This window comes from Phocoena sinus, chromosome 17 (genome assembly GCF_008692025.1).
Source record: "Phocoena sinus isolate mPhoSin1 chromosome 17, mPhoSin1.pri, whole genome shotgun sequence".
NCBI lineage: Eukaryota > Metazoa > Chordata > Mammalia > Artiodactyla > Phocoenidae > Phocoena > Phocoena sinus.
Genome location: NC_045779.1, coordinates 14,978,598 through 15,000,039, shown reverse-complemented (window position 1 = coordinate 15,000,039; position 21,442 = coordinate 14,978,598). Strand labels below are relative to the sequence as shown.

Below are 21,442 nucleotides of genomic sequence, written 5' to 3'. Positions count from 1 at the left end.
ATTTAAAAAAAAAAGAAAGAAAGAAATGCACAACATTCCTGGCTATGCCAGCTTACATCGCATGAAATATCATTACTTTCTCCTACACATATTTCTCTTCTTTGAACCCTGCTATGCTCCTCCCGTCCCCAAAGAAGGCAAAACGTATTTTCCCTGGCATTCGTGCAAGAATCATCCACGCCCCATGAAGACTTACCAGAAATGCCTTTGGACAGTCCACCGTGACTCCTGATGGATCAGATCTACAGACGGAAACAGGAAATGATCAGGCTGACTGTGTCACAGCAGATCTCAAATCACTCTCAGAATGATTCCTTACAGCCCAGGTGGCAGAACTGATTTCCCTTACTAGAGCCTGCTAACCAGAGAGAGAAAAGAGAGTTAGTATACACAGGCAGTAAATATGCCTTGAGGTCATCTAAGATGTCTGGGTGCTTGAGAAACAGTGAGGCTAATTTCAGTGAGGATCCCTATCTAGGTCAAGGAACTCTGAAATACCCTAATGTTACCAAAGAAATAAGTAACGTCCAGGGTGTTCCAGTGACCAAGACAAATGCTCTATCCGATCATTTACCCCAAGCAGGGGCCCCTTAGAAGAGTGCTGGCCAATCAAGATAACCCAAAACCCCATGACCATGGAGGGATTCAAATAAACCATTATAGAATGCTAAAAGTATACTCCAATATCAAAGAAGTACTGAGAGAGATCTAGATATAAATTATGTAAAGATACTCCCTGAAGTTCTGGAAGCACCAGAGCCTTTCATAGAGAGAATCTCGCTGAGGTACCAGGTGAGAACCACACCACTATAAGGATACACTGCTGCCATTTTGATGCTGTTGCCGAAGGTGTCTTACCTGCCGTCGACATACTCCTGGCAAAAGCAAACCATTAAAGGTGGGGTATGGACAGCAGCCAAAACCTCAAGGTCCATTTGAAGTCTTCCAAATAGGTTTCAGATAATTACCCTCTACCCACTACCCCCTCACAGTGGGGTATGACTGCTGGCCAGATGTTTTTTTCAGGGTGCATCAAAACTTTTCACTGTCACCCCAATATTCATAGCAGCACTATTTATAACAGCCAAGACATGGAAGCAACCTAAATGTCCATTGACAGATGAATGGATAAAGAAGATGTGTTAAAATATGTACAATGGAATATTACTCAGCCATAAAAAAGAATGAAATAATGCCATTTGCAGCAACATGGATGGATCTAGAGATTATCATACTAAGTGAAGTAAATCAGACAGAGAAAGACAAGTATCAGATGCTGTCACTTATATGTGGAATATAAAAAAAATGATATAAATGACCTTATTTACAAATCAGACACAGACAGACTTAGAAAACAAACTATGGTTACCAAAGGGGAAAGGTGGGAGCGGGGTGGATAAATTAGGAGGTTGTGATTAACATACACACTACTATATAGAAAATAGATAATCAACACGGACCTACTGTACAGCACAGGGAACTCTACTCAATACTCTGTAATGACCTATATGGGAAAAGAATCTGAAAAAGGATATATGTATAAATGAATCACTTTGCTGTACAGCTGAAACTAACACAACATTGTAAACTGACTATACTCCAATATAAAATAAAAATTAAATTTAAAAACTGTTAAAAAAAAACCCACAAACATACAAACTCTTCAGCTGAGGTTCAAATAAATTAACTTGTCCAAAAACAAACAAACAAAAAATACACAAAAAACCTTTTCACTGTCAAAGAGCTAAGGCTCTAACAGTACACTAAATAGTACATTCTGGGGGCTTCCCTGGTGGTCCAGTGGTTAGGACTCCGTGCTTCCATTGCAGGGGGTGTGGGTTCCACCCCTGGTTGGGGAACTAAGATCCCCACATGCCATGCAGTGTGGCAAAAAAAAAAAAAAAAGAAAGAAAGAAAGGTACATCCTGTATAATTATGACGGTTTAGAACAAGCAAAACTCATCTGTGGGGAAAGAAATCACAGAACAGCTGCCTCTGGGGTTGGTGGATACAGGGCTCACCTGGGAAGGGGATTGGAGGACTTTCTGGAATGACACTCTCTATGTTTTGATAGGAGGTGGAGATACACTGATTTATGCAACTGTCAAAACTCGTGGTGCATAAGATGTGTGCATGTCATCATATATAAATTTTACCTTAAAAAAAAAACCATAAACAAATATTGCACTTTAGTTAGTGATATGCATGTTGAAATAATTTAGGGATGACGTATACTGATGGCCGCAGTAGCTTCCTATTCCCTTAAAAGACTTCCTAGTACTCCTTCAATGAAGTCTTGCAGGTAATGATGTAAGGAAACTTACATCTTCACAGGTGTTTTTGCAAGACCTGGCCTCTGCTGATTCTCCAGCTTCCCTAGCTGCCTTTTCCACAGGAAGCATCCTTCATTTCTGTGAATCAGACACACTCCGTCTAGGCCTCAGAGCCTTGGCACCAAGGGTTCCTCTAAACCTGGAATACCACTTGCTCTCATCACCTAATCTCTAGAGATCTTTCACACCTTCTGTCCTCTCAGCCTAGGTCAGGACATGCTCTTCTTCCCTTTCATTGCTTCTTTATGGTTTCTTCTTTGCTCCCATCACGTAGGTACACTTTCGTCAAATATTTACACAAATATTTATCTTCCTCATAAGACTGCTTTGGGGACCAGGGCTGGACAGAGCTGCTTCGCTCACAACTGTATTCCCAGTGACCAGCACATCAAGAGCAAGGTGTTCAGGAATTTTGTTGGGTAAATAACTAGAAAGGAAATTAGAAAAAGGTAACCGCTTTTCACGTGAGAGGTGGCAGCTTCAAAGGGTTGGCAATATTCCATATGAGGTGATGCTGTGGAGACAGGGCACTCGCACTCATTGTTGATGGAGGTATAAACCAGGAGCAGTTTGAAGTACCTATCAAAATGTTCAAGGTTGATACCGTTGATCCAGAGATTTCACACCTCAGTATTTATTCTGCACAGCACAAATGAGTAGTTGTACAACAATGTTCCCAGAAGTAGCTTGAAGTGTTGAAAAACTGACAACAACTTAAATACCTTTCTAAGAGGAGGCTGAAAAACTAAGGTATACTCATAAAATTAATTTCTGCACCACGCAGCCATTACAAGGAATGAAGTTAATACTAATATACTGTTAGTAACAATAACTAGTGGATAGTGAGAAAAGTTGCATAAAAGTCTAAAGTATAATCACATTTTGTTTTTTAAAAAATCACACATATATAAATACAGTTTAAAAGGCTGGTAGGGACTTACTTGCCTGGTGGTCCAGTGGTTAAGACTCTGCGCTTCTAGTGCAGGGACCCCACGTTCGATCCCTGATGAGGGAACTAGAGCCCACATGCCACAAGTAAAAGGATCCCGCATGTCGCAGACCCGGCGCAGCCAGAAAAAAAAAAAAAAAACATTGGTATTTTTCAAAAAAGTAATGGAACTAGGGAATAAGCCAAACTGTCAGTCAGCTTTACTTCTGGAGGGTTAGGGATGAGGGGTGGGCAGGGATTTCCACTCTTTATCGATTTCTCTAAAGTTTAAACAAGCAAGCCTATAATTTAAAATATATTTTTAAAAATATTTTAAACTCTAGGGCTTCCCTGGTGGCGCAGTGGTTGAGAGTCCGCCTGCCGATGCAGGGGACACGGGTTCGCGCCCCGGTCCGGGAAGATCCCACATGCCGCGGAGCGGCTGGGCCCGTGAGCCATGGCCGCTAAGCCTGCGAGTCCGGAGCCTGTGCTCCGCAACGGGAGAGGCCACAGCAGTGAGAGGCCTGCGTACCGCAAAAGAAATAAAAATAAAAGAATCTTAAACTCTAGAGTCTTTGCCGAACAAGGCTTGACGGTAAAGCTCACGTTGCCTGTTCAAAATTAAACCTACAACCAGTGAGCGACTTCACTAAAACATGGCCTCCTGAGGACCTGACATCCACGGACCACCCAAGCGCCGGCGCATCAGTCTTTAAATCCTACGGGTGAGGTCTGGGAGGAAGGAAGGAAGATACAGTAAATGGGGGTGGGTCGTAGGGGTCCTGGGGTGGGTATGACTCCGGAAGGAAGACGGCAGCAGAATTTAGTCTGCTTTTCCAAGTACCTGATCCTCCGCAGAGGCTCTCGGGACAAGAGTCGTCGGATACTTTTCACCTATTAGCGAAGATTCTAAGAACTCGGGTAGAGGCAGAGAATCTAGAACAAGGGGTGAAGGAAACCCTGGGCTCTCTGTCACCCCCTCCCGGTGGGGAAAACCACGCGCCGCCCCTCCTCTCAGACACTCATGGCGAGTGGGAAACGGGTCTGCACGCGGGCGGCGCGGGCGGCCCCGACGGCGTCGGGCGGGCGCGTTGACTTGACCCCGCACGTGGGCGCGGCCGGCGGCAGGGAGAAGCAGCGGGGCGCCCCCACGCCGCGCCCTCGAAGAAACCGCGAGGCCCCGCGCCCACCTTCCGTCCGCCCCGCGTTCGCGCGGGCACTGAAGGCTACAAGGTCAGGTCCCCGGGGCCCAGAGAGGAAAGCGCCCGCCGCGCCGCGGCTGCTTTGGAAAGCGGGGTGGGTCACGGAGGAGGTCCCGTTCCGCCGCAGACTTTAGGACCTTCGGCGGCGTCCCTCGGCCGGATGGATGCTGCCTCCCTTCCTTCTTTCCACGTTTGAAACGACCCAGCCAAGGCCAGGCCGGGCGTGAGGGTTTCCGTCTCTCCTTTCAACCCGCACAGCGGCGCCCAGACGCAGGGAGTGCTCGCCCCATTTTGCAAAGAGGAAGCGAGGAAACTGGCCAAGGTCACCCGGCAAGACCAAGGTTTCCCCCACCCTAGATGCTTCCCTGTGTGAATGTGAATGGGCCTAAGTGCTCCTTTCTTTCCCTCAATGGCCGGAGAGAATGAAAATGCGGTCTTGGAGCGCCAGGTATGGGCCTGAAAAGCCCCGCGCGTCCGAGGTGGCGAGCCTTCCCGGGGGAAAGGGACCTCGGTGGCGGCGCAAGGGCCGGTCCTCCGACAGCGACAGCTGCTTGAAAAGTAGAAGCCCCCGAGAGGTCTCAATACCCACCCGAAACCTTGGGAGCGGCACCGCCGCATCTAGGCGTCCCCACCTGGGACCTGAGGGGCAACGCCCGGCTTCCCACGAGGTGTCAGGGACAAACGTCTATCTGGTCCTCGGGGTTGGACGCGGCCTTCGCCAGGCTCGGCTCTTGGGAACTGGAAGCCGAGAGGCAGGAGCGCGACCCCGGCACGCGAGTCCCGGCCTCACGAGCGCGGAGGAGCCTGTCTGGGGACCCCGGCCGGGGACCCCGGCCACCCTTGCCCGGGCTTAACTGCTGCCCCACCGCCAGCCTGGAGCCTCAACTGTGCCGGACCCAGAAAGCGGGGGGCGCGCGCTCGCGGCCGGGGTTCCGGGCAGGGTTTGCCGAAGTGAGGAGTTCGGTGCACGACCCCCTGGGGAGTGGGGCGAGTCGCGCGTTGGCCAATGGCCGCGGTGGGCGGGGAGGAGACTGGCCTGGGGACGTGCGTGGGCCGCGCGTCGCTTCCCCACCCTCGCGCTCTCTCGGTCCCGCGGCCCCGCCCGCCCGTCGCCCGCCGCCCCGCCCGCCCGTCGCCCGTCGCCCGCCCGCCGCCCTCTTAAAACCGGCTCAGCCCTGCGGGCCCGCCCGAAGCCTACCGGTCCCGAGCCCGCGCTGCCCGTCTGCGGCCGGGTGGCGAGCGCTCCGCCGCTGCGCTCTCGAAGGTGGGTGCAGAGCCCGGCGCGCCGCTGTGGCCCGGGGCTGTCGTTCGCCGGGGTGGTCGGAAAGCGCCGGCAGCGGTCTCTGGCGCAGTTCGTTTTGGGGGGTTGTTTTGCCCTCTTGGAGCTTTTAGTCCATAAGCGGCTTTCAACCCCAAGTCGCAGATCCTCGGGGTGAGGGAAGGCCAGGAGCGGAGCGCCTTTGGGGGCTCAGGAGGAGACGGGCAGATGCCTTCGTCGTGGCTGACCTCTTCTCCTGACCCCGTGTTCTTTAATTTCTGAGTCACGACCCTGCTTGCTTTTCTTATTGGACTCATTGATCTTGTCCTCAGGACCCGCCGGCTCTGAAGGGGCTCCATCCCCCAGCCTTGGTGAACTTATGTCCATCAAAACGCCGTCCTTTTGGGGTACGGGAGGCGGCGGCGCAGGGGCGGGAGCCTGCTCTTTCCCACCTGGCCTGGGGCTCGTCCTCGCCCGCTCCCGAGAGGCGACCCCAGCTTCCCTAAGCCCCCAGGTGGGATGACGAGTTTCCCGAGGGACTTGCGGGAGGTAGCGGGACTCGGCCCACGTGGGGAACCCGCGCTGGCTGCGGCGCTGGGAGGGAAGCCGAAGGCGGCGGCCTACTCCTCCTGGCAGCCCGGACCGCCCGGGTCCTCGGGGTCAGACCCGGGCTTCGCAGCGGGGCAGCTTCCCCCGACCTGCCCCCGGGCTGGGGGAGCGCGTCTCCTATGCGACCCAACCCGGGCCCTGGGCTCTGCCCTCCCTGCTAGGGACCCAGGACTGCCTGAAGCTGCTGCCCACCCCCAAGCTCGGTCTTGCGCTCGGCTCCTGGCTCCGGGAGTGGGAAGGCCCCGCGGCTCCGACCCCCCGCCCCGGAAAAGAGGATGTCGGGGACCGGGGAGAGGGCGGAAGAGGGAGCTTGAAACGGATTTGGCAGGAGCGGGGTTGGGGACGGATGTAGAGAGTGAGTGTTGGAAACGAGCCCTGCTAGGTCAAGGCGTGCTTGGAGAGGGAAGGCAAAGGCGACACGTACCTGGAATTTGGAGTCGGGCAGAATCCCGACAGATTTTCGTTTTAGTTTGTTTTGTCTTTTTTGGGGCGGGTCGTTTGTTGCCGTTTTTGTTTCGTTTGCGGGTAGGTCTTGAGGGATCGAAGTGGGAAGTTTATCCGATTCCCTCCGACCCGGGGCTGCCTCGGGCGGTGGAGGCTGGGCAGGCAGGAGCCGGGCAGCAGCGCCCCGCGCCCCTCACTCGGCCGCGCTTGCTCATCTGCAGACCCGCCGCGCCCTGTGGCCCGGGATGGCTCTGCGACTGCCAAGTGAGGCCGGACCCCAAGACAAGGGGTGCTACCCGCCCGACATACTCCAGAGCAGCCCCCAACGCCTGGCCGCCTACTACCCGCCTTTCCAGCCCTACAGCCACTACGGGAACACCCTAAGCGCCGCGGAGGAGGGTTTCCAAACTTTACGGCAGCTGGAGGCCCTTTCCACGTCCCCGTCTCTGTCCCCCTTCGCCTTTCGGATGGCGCCTCCCTTGCTGAGCCCCGGCCTGGCCCTGCAGAGGGAGCCGCTCTACGACCTGCCCTGGTACAGTAAGCTGCCGTCGTGGTACCCAATTCCCCACCGCCCCAGGGAAGTGCCGCACTTCCCGAACGGCAGTCGCGAGTTTACAGGTGCCTCCAGTGAAGACGCGGGCCCCGCTGGCGGCCGTAGCGACGGTGGCCAGTGCTGGGGACCTGAAATTTTCGTGCCGCCGCCCTCTGTGGATACTTCGCTGTTCCCTGAGAGGCCGAAGCCCTCCCAGCTGTTACCGTGCTCCCCCAGAGAGCGCTCTGAAGGTGGCCCCAAACTCGCGAACCAAGAGGGGAAGGCATCTCACCGTTACCACTTCACCCAGGAAGACCTGCACTTAGTTCTCTACGGGGTCATCCCCAGCCCTCAGAACTCAGCCCACCTGCACCACGCGATTTCGGGCCTCCTGGTCCCCACAGACAGCTCAGGTAAAGGCAGTCCCCATGATCCGGGACTTGGAGGTGCGGGTGGGAGGCGGGAAGACAGGTGAGGACGGGAGGGGGCAAGGGCGCTTCCAGGTGGGTCCGAGGCTGTGCGAGTCCTAAAGCGGAGCATATGTGCTTCCATCAGAAGACGGAGCTGAGAATGGCAGGCTCACCTCCGAGACCCTATTTGCTTAACCGCATGACACCCAAGATTGTTTTAGTGAGAAGAGAAACAGTTCATGCGGGGCGGGCTGATCAGGCCGGCTCAGATTCTACCGGGATGTGCAAGGTATCTGAGAGTCTCAAAATCAGCATTATCTCTTATCCTCAAGTTCCTTAAATTTGCAAACGGGGTTAATTACAACATAACCCACTAGAGTCATTTTGAGTCTCATGTGAGAAATGGTCTATGTAAAAGGAGCAGGAAACCTAGAAAGGACAAGTAAACATCCAATTCAGGATAATGGTGAGCTCCAGGGAGTGGGGAGGATAGCGCCGTATGGAAAGCATTTCATAATACGTTTTTATCGAAAAAATAAAAATTTAATCCTGTCTTTTTCTAGGGTCTCGTTCTCTTCCTCGGACTCTGGATAACGACTCCCTTCAGCTACCAGAAGGTAGGCAGGGCTTCTTGGCTTGGATTTCTTGTCCAGCACAAATGCAGTCGGTTTCCTCACTGGCTTTCTTTCCTGCCCTGGGTCTCTCCTAGGTCTCTGCCTTGGGCACACGAAATTCGGTGAAGTGGCACATTTTGGTGTGTTCTGCAGTAGCCCTGTCGCCAAAGGAGTCAGGTTTGGGCCCTTTCAGGGTAAAGTGGTCAACACCAGCGAAGTCAGGACATACGGAGACAATTCCCTGATGTGGGAGGTAAATGTGTTTCTGGCGGGTTGGCGGAGGGAGGTGGGTGGGAGGAAACCTTGGCTTCTGCCCCTCTGGGAGACCCCTGGACTGGGAGAGGGGGGCCCCCTCCGGGCAGTAATCTGCTGACTTGTGCTGCCTGTTTTGCAACTTAAAGAGAAAGAAAGGCAAGCTGTTCAGTCCCTGAGGATAACACCTCTGCATGGATTCTGTGTAATTTTTGGTGGCTTAAGGCATTTTCCTCTGAAGATTAGCCGTGGAATATACATTTAAAGAGTTAATACATTGGGTTATATTTATAGACAAAACCAAACACTTTAAATATTACAGAATGATGCTAAGAATATGCCAGAAAAGACTAAGACCAGATTTAAAATTTTCGACGTCGTTCATCTAAAGAGGATTTTTAGAAAACTGATACTCTTAACTCTGTTTGAGGCAGGATGGTAGGACTGCAGTTCGTCAGAATGTATCAGATTGTCGCCCCTCGCCGTGGATTTCTACATCAAGGAATATAGTTGAGGAAAATAATCTGAAATCCAGACTTCACGGGGCTGTTTGTAATAACAAAACATTGAAGACTGCAGAATTGCCCACAGCAGAGAAAGAATTAAATTATGGCTCTATCAATACACATGAAAACTAAATTGAGATAAAATACTAAACTAATTGGTTGTCTTGAAGTGGTGGAATTAAATGTAACCTCCTGTTTCCCTTACCTCTGTTTATGAAACTAATATATGCTCACTCGAGAAATGTGGAAATCGAGGAAGTGATAAAAGTAAGAATCTGGGCTTCCCTGGTGGCGCAGTGGTTGGGAGTCCGCCTGCCGATGCAGGGGACACGGGTTTGTGCCCCGGTCCGGGAGGATCCCACGTGCCGCGGAGCGGCTGGGCCCGTGAGCCATGGTCGCTGAGCCTGCGTGTCCGGGGCCTGTGCTCCGCAACGGGAGAGGCCACAACAGAGAGGCCCACGTACCGCAAAAAAAAAAAAAAAAAAAAGTAAGAATCTTTTTAAAATGTGTCACACTACCTATAGAGGTCTCTTCAAGGTAATAAATCCATTTAGGCTCAATCATATTGATAATAAATATATTCAGTAGGTCAAGTGTGAGTTTTGAATTTTTTTTTTTTTTTTTTTTTTTTTTTTTTGCGGTACGCGCACCTCTCACTGTTGTGGCCTCTCCCGTTGTGGAGCACAGGCTCCGGACGCGCAGGCTCAGCGGCCATGGCTCACAGGCCCAGCCGCTCTGCAGCATGTGGGATCCTCCCAGACCGGGGCACGAACCCGCGTCCCCTGCATCAGCAGGCGGACTCTCAACCACTGCGCCACCAGGGAAGCCCTTGAATTATAAATTTTTAATAAGTAAATTTATTTTCTAGGTCAGACCAAAAAAATGTGCATTTCCAAACTTTGTTTGATTTCATTTAGATCTTTGAAGATGGTCGTTTGAGCCACTTTATTGACGGAAAAGGAGGTGCAGGGAACTGGATGTCCTACGTCAACTGTGCTCGTTTCCCCATGGAGCAGAACCTGGTCGCAGTCCAGTGTCAAGGGCAGATCTTCTATGAAAGCTGCAAGGAGATCTACCAGAACCAAGAGCTCCTTGTGTGGTATGGAGATTGCTATGAGAAGTTCTTGGACATTCCCATGAGCCTGCAGGTCATAAAGCACGGGAAGCAGACGTCTGGGCCCTTAGAAGGTGAGTGCACACTCTCGCCTCACCCAGTGAGGCCATCTTAGTGGAAGAACTGGGCTCTTTCTCTGACTCAACACCTTCCTGCAGCTTTTCCACTTGCTTGTGGAAATCCTCTCTCCCAACACAACACTCAGAACACAAAACTGAGGGCGTCTCTAACCAGCTGGGCATTACCCAGCTGGAGGAAGATGCCCTCATCTTTCCAAAGCTGCTGAAGCTACTCCTATTCACCAGTATACCTTTTCTTCTACCCCTTCACCCGCTCCCAGAGAATAAAATAGAAGTGAAATAAATGGATGCAACCTCTGCCTTAGGTGAGCCAGCTTCTGATTCATCTTTGCTGAGGCTCACACAACTCAGGAAGTCTAAGCTTTAGAGCACTGTTTTTCAAGTAGTGGGTTGCAGTATCTTAGCAGGGTGGGGGATTTGGTGGTAGAGACCAGTATTAAAGAAGAAAAAAAAGAGAGAGAATAAGAATAAAATAGAATAGAAAATATTGATGTGAATCTCATTTAAGTTAAGCATTGTTTGGTGAGGTTTTTGTTTCAAATGGATGTGTGCGAACTGGGTCTCAAGTATAAAATGTGTTTCTTACTGTGGGTCTTAGTCAACTTTGGGAAGCATGGAGCTAGACTCTCGCTCTCCAATTTTAATGCGGGTGTGAATATCTGGGGACCTTGGAAAGATGCAGATTCTCATTCAGGGCTGGGACCTGAGATTCTGCATTTCTATCACATTTTAGTAGAAGGCAGCTAGAGGACTACCAACCCCCTCTCTGGGACCGAGCCTCTGGAATTTGCATTTTAAAAAAGCTCTTTGAGGGCTTCCCTGGTGGCACAGTGGTTGAAAATCTGCCTGCCAATGCAGGGGACATGGGTTCGAGCCCTGGTCTGGGAAGATCCCACATGCCGCGGAGCAACTGGGCCTGTGCGCCACAACTACTGAGCCTGCGCGTCTGGAGCCCGTGCTCCGCAACAAGAGAGGCCGCGGTAGTGAGAGGCCCATGCACTGCGATGAAGAGTGGCCCCCGCTCGCCACTACTAGAGGGAACCCTTGCACAGAAACGCAGAGCCAACACAGCCATAAATAAATAAATAAATTTTTTTAAATTAAAAAAAAAGAGCAAAATCCCTTTAAAAAAAAGAAAAAGCTCTTTGAGCGGTTGATTTTTATATCTGCAAAGGCTTGGGAACCACTGATCTTATAGGTGGGACCAGACAAATGCAAGTTACTGTAATATGTGTAGTCAGATAGAAGACCATCTTATTATGTTAGAGCAAATGTCGTAAGTAGCAGGTAAAAGAGAATGTGAATTGCATTCATCACACTGCAGTGATGGTCTGCATGCAAGTCTCCCTGCTAGACGGAGACCCTTCAGGGCAGGAGACAATTCTAAACACTTTAATAGCACCTGCTGTGGATCCCCATGTGCATTGAAGGAAGGAGGAAGACTGGGCTAAACTGGGGAAAGCTGCTTAGGGATGTGGTGAAATAAAGGATGAGTTAGGCAGGGAGAGGCAAGGCAATTCAGGCTTGGGGAATACTGAAGCCAAGGGCAAGGATGTGTTCACCAGGGATTCGGAGGTGACTAATGAGCAGTCTCTTTCTAGAAGCCAAATAATGAGGGGCTGTTGAACTGTTTCGGTGAACTGTCTTCTCACTACCCCAATAAATGGACGGCGTGGGGTGCGCCTGAGGGTAAGATGGCAGGATTCTCTTGAGTCTGGACCTCACAGTTGCCCCATACTTGGCGCCAAGCCAAAACTTTTTGGTCACTTCCAAAAATGTACCAAGTGCTTTTTTGAAATAAAAGTGAAAAGTGGATTTGAGAACGATACATGCTTGATAACGCAAAATAGAATCATTATCCTTTTGAATAATTATTCAGCACTATGCATCAGAGCCGTTACAATGTTCATAACCGTGGATATATCAGTAACGTATCAGTAATACTCTTCTGGAAATTTATCTTCAGGAAATAGTCCAAAAGGAAAAGCTTTGTCCGCAAGGATTTTTAATACAGCGTCACCCCTGTTTGTGAAAAGTCACGAACAACCTAAATGCCCAATATTAGAATAATTAAGTAAACGATGATATATTAACGTGGAATAATATACAGGCATCAGAGATCCCAATCATATAAGCAACAGGGCCTGCAGTTATCCGTGCTCCACTTCTGAACCAAGTTATATCTGAGGCTTATTGGCACTGTTATCGATGATGTGTAAATATTTAGGATAACTTGTGGCAGAGAACTTGTAAACAACTCAATTGGTTGGGAAGACTAATGGATAAATTCATTTGTTTTCTGTTAATAGGAATGTTTGGGGATAGGATGAAAAGGAAAGAAAAATCAAAATTCCTCTGTCCTCTCAAAAGAAAGGTCTTTTTTTCAAAGGCTTTTGGTGAGGCTTGATGGGAACCTTCCCCTTGAAGGTCTTGAGTGGGAGGGAAGGGCCTGGACCCTATGTGGGCGGGTTATTTGAGTTTGCAAACCTGCCAAGTGTGTGTTTTGGGGGCTGAGGGTGTGGAATGTGTAGACAGCTCTCAATCGTTACCAAACTCTGTCTGAACGGTGTGTCTGTAGTGGGGCAGAAAGCATAATTTTTGGTATCGAGAAACCCCTTGGCTGAAAAGACTGAGATGGGAGGCAGGAAGAAGGGAAAGAAACAGGACAAAATTAGGTTAAGATACATTTCCAAGGACCTGAGCAGAAAACGGAGGCAGCCGGAGCCTAATTAGTAAGGGTGAGGGTGCTCTGTCATTTCTGCCTAAGTGGTTGTTCTTATGCAGATTTACTACCGAACCCTTATTCTGAATTCTGGTGTGCCTTCATGCTTTGATTTGTAAAGCTCGCTGACCCTGTCTTGTAGACCCCCTCTTCCTACCCCAGGAAGCAGGAAGGCCAGGTATTTCTAACCAATGAAAATTCTAGCTCCGAGCAAAAACCATCCCAGCAGGGAGATTCTGAGAGTATTAGCACCTCAATGAAAGCGATAGACAAGACTGGGCAATGGATCTTCCTGATGTTGGTGGTTGCCTTCCTGGTTATTTACTTAATAAAATGATTTATTTCCTTAGCCACCTGTTAAACGTGCCTGGGACGCAGTTATCAACTAACAGAACCCCGGATGGATAGCTTCCCTGCTGTTCGATGCTAACTAAAAAGATTTCCACCTTCACACTCGTGCATATACTCACTCCTGGCTGTTCTCTGCCTCCCTGGGGCCAGACAATGAGGTTTCAGGGCTGCATTCACAGTCAAAACCACTTTATCCTCTGGAATCCAGAGTGTCCTCGGCAGGGATGCTTTTGTAGGTGGCCCTGGTCCTCTCCCCTTCCCCCAATACATAGACACCCCTGAGCCTGGCACCTCCTTTGCTAGAGTCGGCTGAACCCTCTCTAACCTCTCCCCCACCTCTCTTATAAAAATGGATTTACCTTTCTCAGTCTGTTTCTCAGTGATAGTATCACTTGTTGATAAGAAATCAGTAAGTGTTAAGGTAAAATTAATCATCACAATAACCCTATGTATTAGTTCTAGAATCTTCCTTAAAAGTTCAGAGAAGTAGACTGTAAGCTAAAAGGGCACCTAAGGCTTCGTAAATGGGGTCAAATGGAACAGAACTCGTGAAGCCTGGGGAGAAGTTATGGGTGTCCGTCAGGGTTCTGGGTGAACGGCTTTGAACTTGTAGCTCTCAGGCCGATCTGAAAGGGACAAATAGGGTAGGTATTTGGTATGTGAACCTTGTAAAGAATGCCAGGCAGGAACTGTAGGACTGACCTGCTCGTAAACAGGGCCAGAGGAAGGGCTTCTTCAACAACTATATTTCGGGAACAAAAGGTAAGGAGAACCTATAGATTAAGAGATTGAAGAGACATAGCCTCTGTGGACAACACATAGGCTTTGAATCCTACATTGAATCAACTGACTGTAAAATAATAAAACATGTATGCATGTGTGTACGCACATAAATATATATGTTTCTATTAAGGAATAAGGGTTGACTGTTCAGGTATGACAATGGCATTATGGTTATGCATTTTAAAAAGTCGTTGCCTATTAAAGATTATGGTTTGAGATGTTTATGAACCAAGTGAGAAATTAGTGTTAAAAAGAATCCATTATGAAAAAAAATAATCCCTTATGGAGGGAAGTCACGTAAGTGAGTTGGTCATTGTCAAAGCTTGGTGTTTGGGCACATGAGGGTTTATTCCATTATTTTGACTTTGGTATATGTTTTACATTTTTTGTAATAAAAAGTTGTAAAAAATCATCTTGAAGAAAATAAGAATGAAGGAAGGTAGCTGACCGAGCGACTTATCCCCCTGTGTTTGACAGAGTCTGCAGAAGGGTACAGGTGTGAAAGATGTGGAAAAGTATTTACCTACAAATATTACAGAGACAAGCATCTCAAGTACACCCCCTGTGTGGACAAGGGTGACAGGAAATTCCCCTGTTCTTTATGCAAACGGTCCTTTGAGAAGAGAGACCGGCTCCGGATCCACGTCCTTCACGTTCACGAGAAGCATCGGCCTCACAAGGTAAGAGTCGGAGCGGCGAGTGACCCTGCCCTTCGCTCCAGCACTCTGCTTTCATGCTGCTTCCCCAAACCCCTGGGTGAACACCGAGGGCCTCCTGCGTGCATGTTGCTGGGACACAACACCAGGTGGGAAGATGGGACAGGGCATCTGAAGGAGGTGACAGTGCTGTGGAAGAGCAGACGTGAACTAATGCCATGACACCCGAGTGTGAGGATGGAGGCACATGGTAGACAGGGACAGAGAAAGGGTGTCCTTCTACCTGGACACGTGGGTTATGAAAGGCCTGTAGACAGGTGGCCGTGAGAAGAATCTAGGACAGTGGAGTGTCTGGTTTATATCTTAGGTGGGGTTGATTGGCTGGGGTGGGGGGCGTTCGAGATATTCCAGGTGGGAAAGACCCTGGCCTGTGGTTTTAGGTAGCTACACCTTCTTCCATGATGTGTGCAATGTTGTGTTAATTTCTGCTGTACAGCAAAGTGACTCAGTTATGTACATTCTTTTTCATATTTTTTTCCATTGTGGTTTATCACAGGATATTGAATATAGTTCCCCATGCTGTAGAGTAGGACCTTGTTATTTATCCATCCTGTATATACTAGTTTGCATCTGCTCATCCCAAACTTCCAATCATTTCCTCTCCCACCTCCTCCCCCTTGGCAACCACAAGTCTGTTCTCTGTGTCTGTGAGTCTGTTTCTATTTCATAGATAGGTTCATTTGTGTCATATTTTAGATTCCATATATAAGCGATATGGTATTTGTCTTTCTCTTTCTGACTTACTTCACTTAGTATGATAATCTCTAGGTTCAATGTGCAGGCATATTGATAGTTACAGGCGAAGATGAAACACGGGCACAGTCCAAAGGATGGATGGCCTCTATGCCATGCCAAGGATTTTGTAAGGCAGAAAAGCAGTGGTGGATTTAGGGAGTCGTTTTCCACCATTCTGGATACCTGGTGGCTCTGCCAGGCTTGGTGCAAGAAAGTGCTGACTACCGCTGGTCTTAATTAGGAGAAAGAGGCTGAAGCTTGGGTACAGACAGCTTCAGGTTGGACTCCTGCCCTGTCAGGACTCCTCCAAGCCCCCAGTTTTCTCCATTTGAAAACAGAGTAGTCATCATAAAACTGCTCTTGTCTCTCCCCTCCTGTTCACAGTGAAGCTTCTGGAAAAATCACAATCACTGGACTATATGCTCCTGTAAAATCTGAGTATTTTTACAAATATCATGTATTATTTTTGTAAGAATATTTTTATTTATTTATTTTTATTTTTGGCTGTGTTGGGTCTTTGTTGCTGCACGTGGGCTTTTCCGTAGTTGTGGTGAGCAGGGGCTACTCTTCGTTGCGGTGCGCGGTCTTCTCACTGCAGTGGCTTCTCTTGTTGCGGAGCACGGTCTCTAGGCACTGGGGCTCAGCAATTGTGGCTCGCGGGCTCCAGAGCTCAGGCTCAGTAGTTGTGGCGCACGGGCTTAGTTGCTCCACGGTATGCAACTAGAGAAAGCCGACGTTCAGTGACAAAGACTCAACACGGCCAAAAAGAAATGATAAAGTAGTGGTGGATCTTACAGTTGATGAGATGGAGCATTTAAGATATTTGTTGGGACTGCTGCAGACAGATCAAAAGACGTTTGCTTCAAAAGCAGAAGCTACAGGATTAGTTTTTGTCTTTTTGGTTTGGTTTTTTGCCCAAAGTAGAATGCAGGAAAAGGTTATCTGAGTCAGGTCAAGAAATATACACTAGAACGTTACTTGGGTCATTTGCCTAAACACTGAGGACAATGGTGGGTCTTTGACTGGGGTTCGAGGAGAGGAGCCGTAGGAAGTACTGCTGGCTTTGAAATCAGGGGACCGTAGACCAGGAGGTCCAGAGATGACAGGAATGATGAGAAGAGGTGTAAGCTGGTAGTAGTAAAGTGAATGTCTTGGACTTCCAAAGAGGAGAGGTCTTGATGGTAGAGTGGAGGGATAGTAATTTTATTTTATTTTTTAAACTATTTATTAATTTATTTTGTCCACGAGGCATGCGAGATCTTAGTTCCCTGACCAGGAATGGAGCCCGTGCCCCCTGCAGTTCAAGCTTGGAGTCTTTCCACCTGAAGGCACAAGTCATAAGCTCAAAAGAATTCTCTTGTTCTTTCCTTGGCTATTATCTGTCTTCGATTTTTGTTCTCTCCTGGGATTCCTTTTAGCCAAATGTTAGGCTGAATCTACCTCCCTGTACTTGACTTTTCATTTTTCTTCATCTGCATTCTCTGAGAGTTCCCCAACCTTAATTTTTATGTCATGTAATTCAGTCTTTAGCAGTCAGCTGAGTCTATTACATACAGCATTTCTATTCTATACTTTTCTGTTTATTTTTAATTTCCAAGAACAGTTTCATGTTCTAATTGCTCCCCTTTTATAATTGATCTGTTCTTTTTGCAATATGAACTTCAACATCTGACTGTTTTTGCTTTAGTAACGACAATGCTCGTTATTAAAATGTCAAGTAGTAAAGAAAAATTAAAGAAGACTTTTGAAATACACCCCAGAGGGCTTCCCTGGTGGCGCAGTGGTTGAGGCTCCGCCTGCCGATGCGGGGGATACGGGTTCGTGCCCCGGTCCGGGAAGATCCCACATGCCACGGAGCGGCTGGGCCCGTGAGCCGTGGCCGCTGAGCCTGCGCGTCCAGAGCCTGTGCTCCGCAACGGGAGAGGCCACAGCAGTGAGAGGCCCGCATACCGCAAAAAAAAAAAAAACATCCACCCCGGAATCCCACCATCTAAAAATACCCAGGCTCTCATTTGTGCCCATAAGGACACCTGGGGAACAGGGTCCAGAAACACAATAGTTCCCTTTACTTGGTTCAGAATTCCTGAGAAGATTGGACAGAGTCGTCAGGGTCACGAACACAGAGAAATGACGGGAACTGTTCACAGCAAGTGGCTGTACCACATGTTCTCACTGGCCCCCCAAAATATTACCCTTGTTTTTGTAGGTACATGTGTTGAGTCATCTGTCACCTGTGTTGCCACTTTGGTCTACATATTCGTCCCTGCCCCCACTAGATTGTTCCTCCTTGTCTCTAGCAGAGTGTTGAGGGGTTCTCCGTAAATACTTGTTGAATTAATTGCTGGGGGCTTGCAATTTACTCACAGCCTTGTGAGGAAGGCAAGACAGGTGTTTTTTCCCATGAGGAAAATTGGGGAAACAAAGATTCCGAGTTTTAACTGATGTGTTCTGGTCACACAGCTACTTGCTGACGGAGCAGGAAAAATTCAGGCCTCTATATACACTGCCGTTTCACATCTGAAGCAGCTAACTTAACCCAAAGGCTCCAGGTGAATTGCCTTAGTCACAGCATTAGCAGGCCCTGGACCAGAACCCATGCTGCCAGATTCTTCCCTGTAGTCGCGGGACACCTTTCTCCTGTCTCAACTAGACCCTCAGCCTGGGTCTGCTTGATCCTCTGCCTACAGATGTGCACAGAATAAATACAATAGTTAGTTCTTCCCCCCCAGATAAATAAAATGGTGAAATAAACTTGTTAAGGGGAAGACGTGGCTTCAACCATATTTTTCTTTTTCGTTTTAGTGTTCTACCTGTGGGAAATGTTTCTCTCAATCTTCCAGCCTAAACAAACACATGAGAGTCCACTCTGGAGACAGACCCTACCACTGTGTGTATTGTACAAAGGTAAATGGAACCTTCTTTTAAGGGATCTGCCTTGAGCCCTGATTGGGTGTCCATGGATAAGAACTTGTAGCATAAACCCTAGCTTATAAGAGTTCCTGGTAGATTAGTTCAGTGTCAGCCCATCCCCAATTTCCACCCCCCAGATTATACTCCTGTTTGCTTACAATGATCAGATGCCACCTACTACTGCCAAATTGGCATCTAGGGCATTTGTCATGAAATAGACCCTAAATTTACAGGAGCCTGATGATAGCAGACATGATTATGCAGTCTTTCAAAGTACAGACTCTGGGCTTCCCTGGTGGCACAGTGGTTGAGAGTCCGCCTGCCGATGTAGGGGACACGGGTTCGTGCCCCGGTCCGGGAAGATCCCACGTGCCGCGGAGCGGCTGGGCCCGTGAGCCATGGCCGCTGAGCCTGCGCGTCCAGAGCCTGTGCTCCGCAACGGGAGAGGCCACAGCAGTGAGAGGCCCGCGTATCGCAAAAAAAAACAAAAAAAAAGTACAGACTCTTACATGCTGCTGATCTAAATTTCTAGAGCAATTTTGCTGAAGTGGCATCTAATCTTCATTATACAGAATAATAAGTTATAAAAAGGAAGAGATAAAGACGTGGTTAGGGGTGTCTGGGCTAGAAACAAAAGTCTGACCATGCCTTAAAAATATTATACTAAAACACCTCATGTTCTTTTTTGATGAGATACATTTGGGCTGTCCACTGTGTACAGTGTAGCAAAATGGGGCTAAGACCTAAGTAGACCATATGGAGCCAGCACAGACCTAAGGAAGGTGGCCCTGGGTTTGTATGGATGAGGAATCTATCCTGAGCGGTGAATGCCCTCCCGCAGGATTTCCAGAGCAGGCTCAAAATATCCCACCGCCCCTCCTCTTTCTGGCATTCTAATTCTGATCCTCACCTTGGTCTTCTGGCTAACCTGGGAATGAGAGGTGCCCGAAGAGGGAACTCAGTGCACTTGGGGCATAAATGAGCTGTTTGGCGTTCTGACTTACCGTCACCTAAGCTGATGGAGACTGTCCTTGTCTGGGTGTCCTAGACACCTACACCTTGTGCTCCTTACTGAGCAGTGGGCCAACCCCATGCGTGCCCAGCCCCCCAAATCCAAGGTCACCGGTTGAAGCCGGTGTTTTGTATCTCTGTCAGTGGACCCCCAATAAATGGAGTCATTACATCGCTAATAAATACTTGAAAGTGACAAAGGTCAGAGCAGAGTATTGAATTAGGGGAAAGGTTATAAATAAGGGAAAGAAAAGACAGGTAAAAACAGCAAAGTACTTGGGACTCTGAAATGGTACTATTTGGCCGTTTCTTTAAGAACTAAACTTGTAACCACCATACAACCCAGCAGTTGCTCTCCTGGGCACTTATCCCGGAGAAATGAAGGTCTATATGTTTATTCGCAAACCTGTACACCAATGTTAATAGCAGCTTTATTCGTAGAAGCCCCAAACTGGAAATAACCCAGATGCCTTTCAATGGGTAGGTGATTGAACAGTTAAACAGACTGTGGTTCATCCACACCATGAAATACTCCTCAGCAATCAAAAAGGATGAGCTGTTGTACACAAAACAACCTCCGTGAATCCGCGGAGAATTATGCTGAGTGAGAAGAGCCGATCCCAAAAGGTCACATACTGTGTGCTTCCCTGTAAGTGACACTCTTGAAATAACAAAATTATAGAAATGGAGAACAGATTCGTGGTTGCCGTGGCTTAAAAGTAGGCGTGGGAGGGAGCTATGTGTGGCTGTCATAGGGCAACGTGAGGGTCCTTGTGATGGAAACGTTCTGTATCTTGACTCTATCGATGTCAGTATCCTGGTTGTGATACTGTCCTATAGACTTGTAAGATGCAACCATTGGGGACAACCGGGTAAAGGGTACACAGAGTCTCTGTTGTTTCTTATAACTGCACGTGAATCACGATTACCTCAAAAAGTTTAAGTTAAAAAAAAGAAGAAGAAGAAAGAAACCAATAAGGTACCCATTTATGCAAAGACATTGGCCAGTATTAGCCACTCCTTCTGTAATTCAGTTCATCTTGGAGTGTGATCCCAGGACCACCTGCTTAAATGCAGTTTCCTTATTACCCCAACAGGTGTACTCATCGGGTCAGTCTGCATTTTTGACTAGACCCCCAGGTGATCTCAACCATTGAAGAGCCACTGTTCTAACCAGTGACATGTCCATCGTGTCCTTTTTTATTAAGGCTACACCTGTTGACCAAGCGTGCCCTATAGCATTAAAGCCCAAGGTTCGCCGAATGGAGAACTAAGGGGTGACATAAGGATCGGTAACGGTGAAATTAGCCCCTTTCTTTGGTTGTCCAGCTGATGGAAGTTTACTTTTTCTCCTGCTTTCTGTCCTCTGCAGAGGTTCACTGCCTCTAGTATACTCCGCACACATATCAGGCAGCACTCCGGGGAGAAGCCCTTCAAATGCAAGTACTGTGGTAAATCTTTTGCATCCCACGCTGCCCACGACAGCCATGTCCGACGCTCGCACAAGGAGGATGACGGCTGTTCCTGTAACATCTGTGGAAAAACCTTCCGAGGTCAAGAAGCCTTCTACTCCCACATGAAGTTTCATGAAAACTGCTAGCCCTCAGAGAGTATGAAGACAGTGCCTCTGTATTTCTGTCTTGATATTTCTTGTTTATGGGTGTATCTTACAAACAAATGATGGTTAGATTGAGATGAGGAACAGAATAATGGAACTGACCAAGTAGCAGAATTTACCAGATTTATCGACTGTGGTTTTAACAGCTTTCACAGAAATGTCTTTCACAATTTCTGACAAGAATGGAGTTTTGTTGAATTCACCTAGAAATAATGAAAGCTGGCTGTTAATAGGGCTTAAAGGTCTGGAAACTCAACATCAACCCTGAAAGGGACTATATTTCATTTCAGGGACTAGGAACAAAGTCTTTGACT

General features: G+C 48.4%; 1 protein-coding gene across 1 annotated transcript; it reads left to right on the top strand.

Moving 5' to 3' along the window:
* Positions 1 to 7,019: 7,019 nt before the first annotated feature.
* On the top strand, positions 7,020 to 21,110 carry PRDM14 (PR/SET domain 14). Its single transcript, XM_032610224.1, has 7 exons — positions 7,020 to 7,719; positions 8,280 to 8,333; positions 8,426 to 8,583; positions 10,006 to 10,276; positions 14,616 to 14,818; positions 18,392 to 18,493; positions 20,883 to 21,110. The coding sequence occupies exons 1-7, from the start codon at positions 7,020 to 7,022 to the stop codon at positions 21,108 to 21,110; spliced, it is 1,716 nt and encodes a 571-aa protein (XP_032466115.1).
* The last annotated feature ends 332 nt before the right edge of the window (positions 21,111 to 21,442 follow it).

What these genes read in the sequence shown, in the direction of transcription:
- PRDM14 (XM_032610224.1), top strand. Translation starts at nt 7,020, where the DNA reads ATGGCTCTGCGACTGCCAAGTGAGGCCGGACCCCAAGACAAGGGGTGC. An exon ending in GACGTCTGGGCCCTTAGAAG is followed by an intron (nt 10,277 to 14,615) that starts GTGAGTGCACAC and finishes TGTGTTTGACAG; the next exon opens with AGTCTGCAGAAGGGTACAGG. An exon ending in AGAAGCATCGGCCTCACAAG is followed by an intron (nt 14,819 to 18,391) that starts GTAAGAGTCGGA and finishes TTTTCGTTTTAG; the next exon opens with TGTTCTACCTGTGGGAAATG.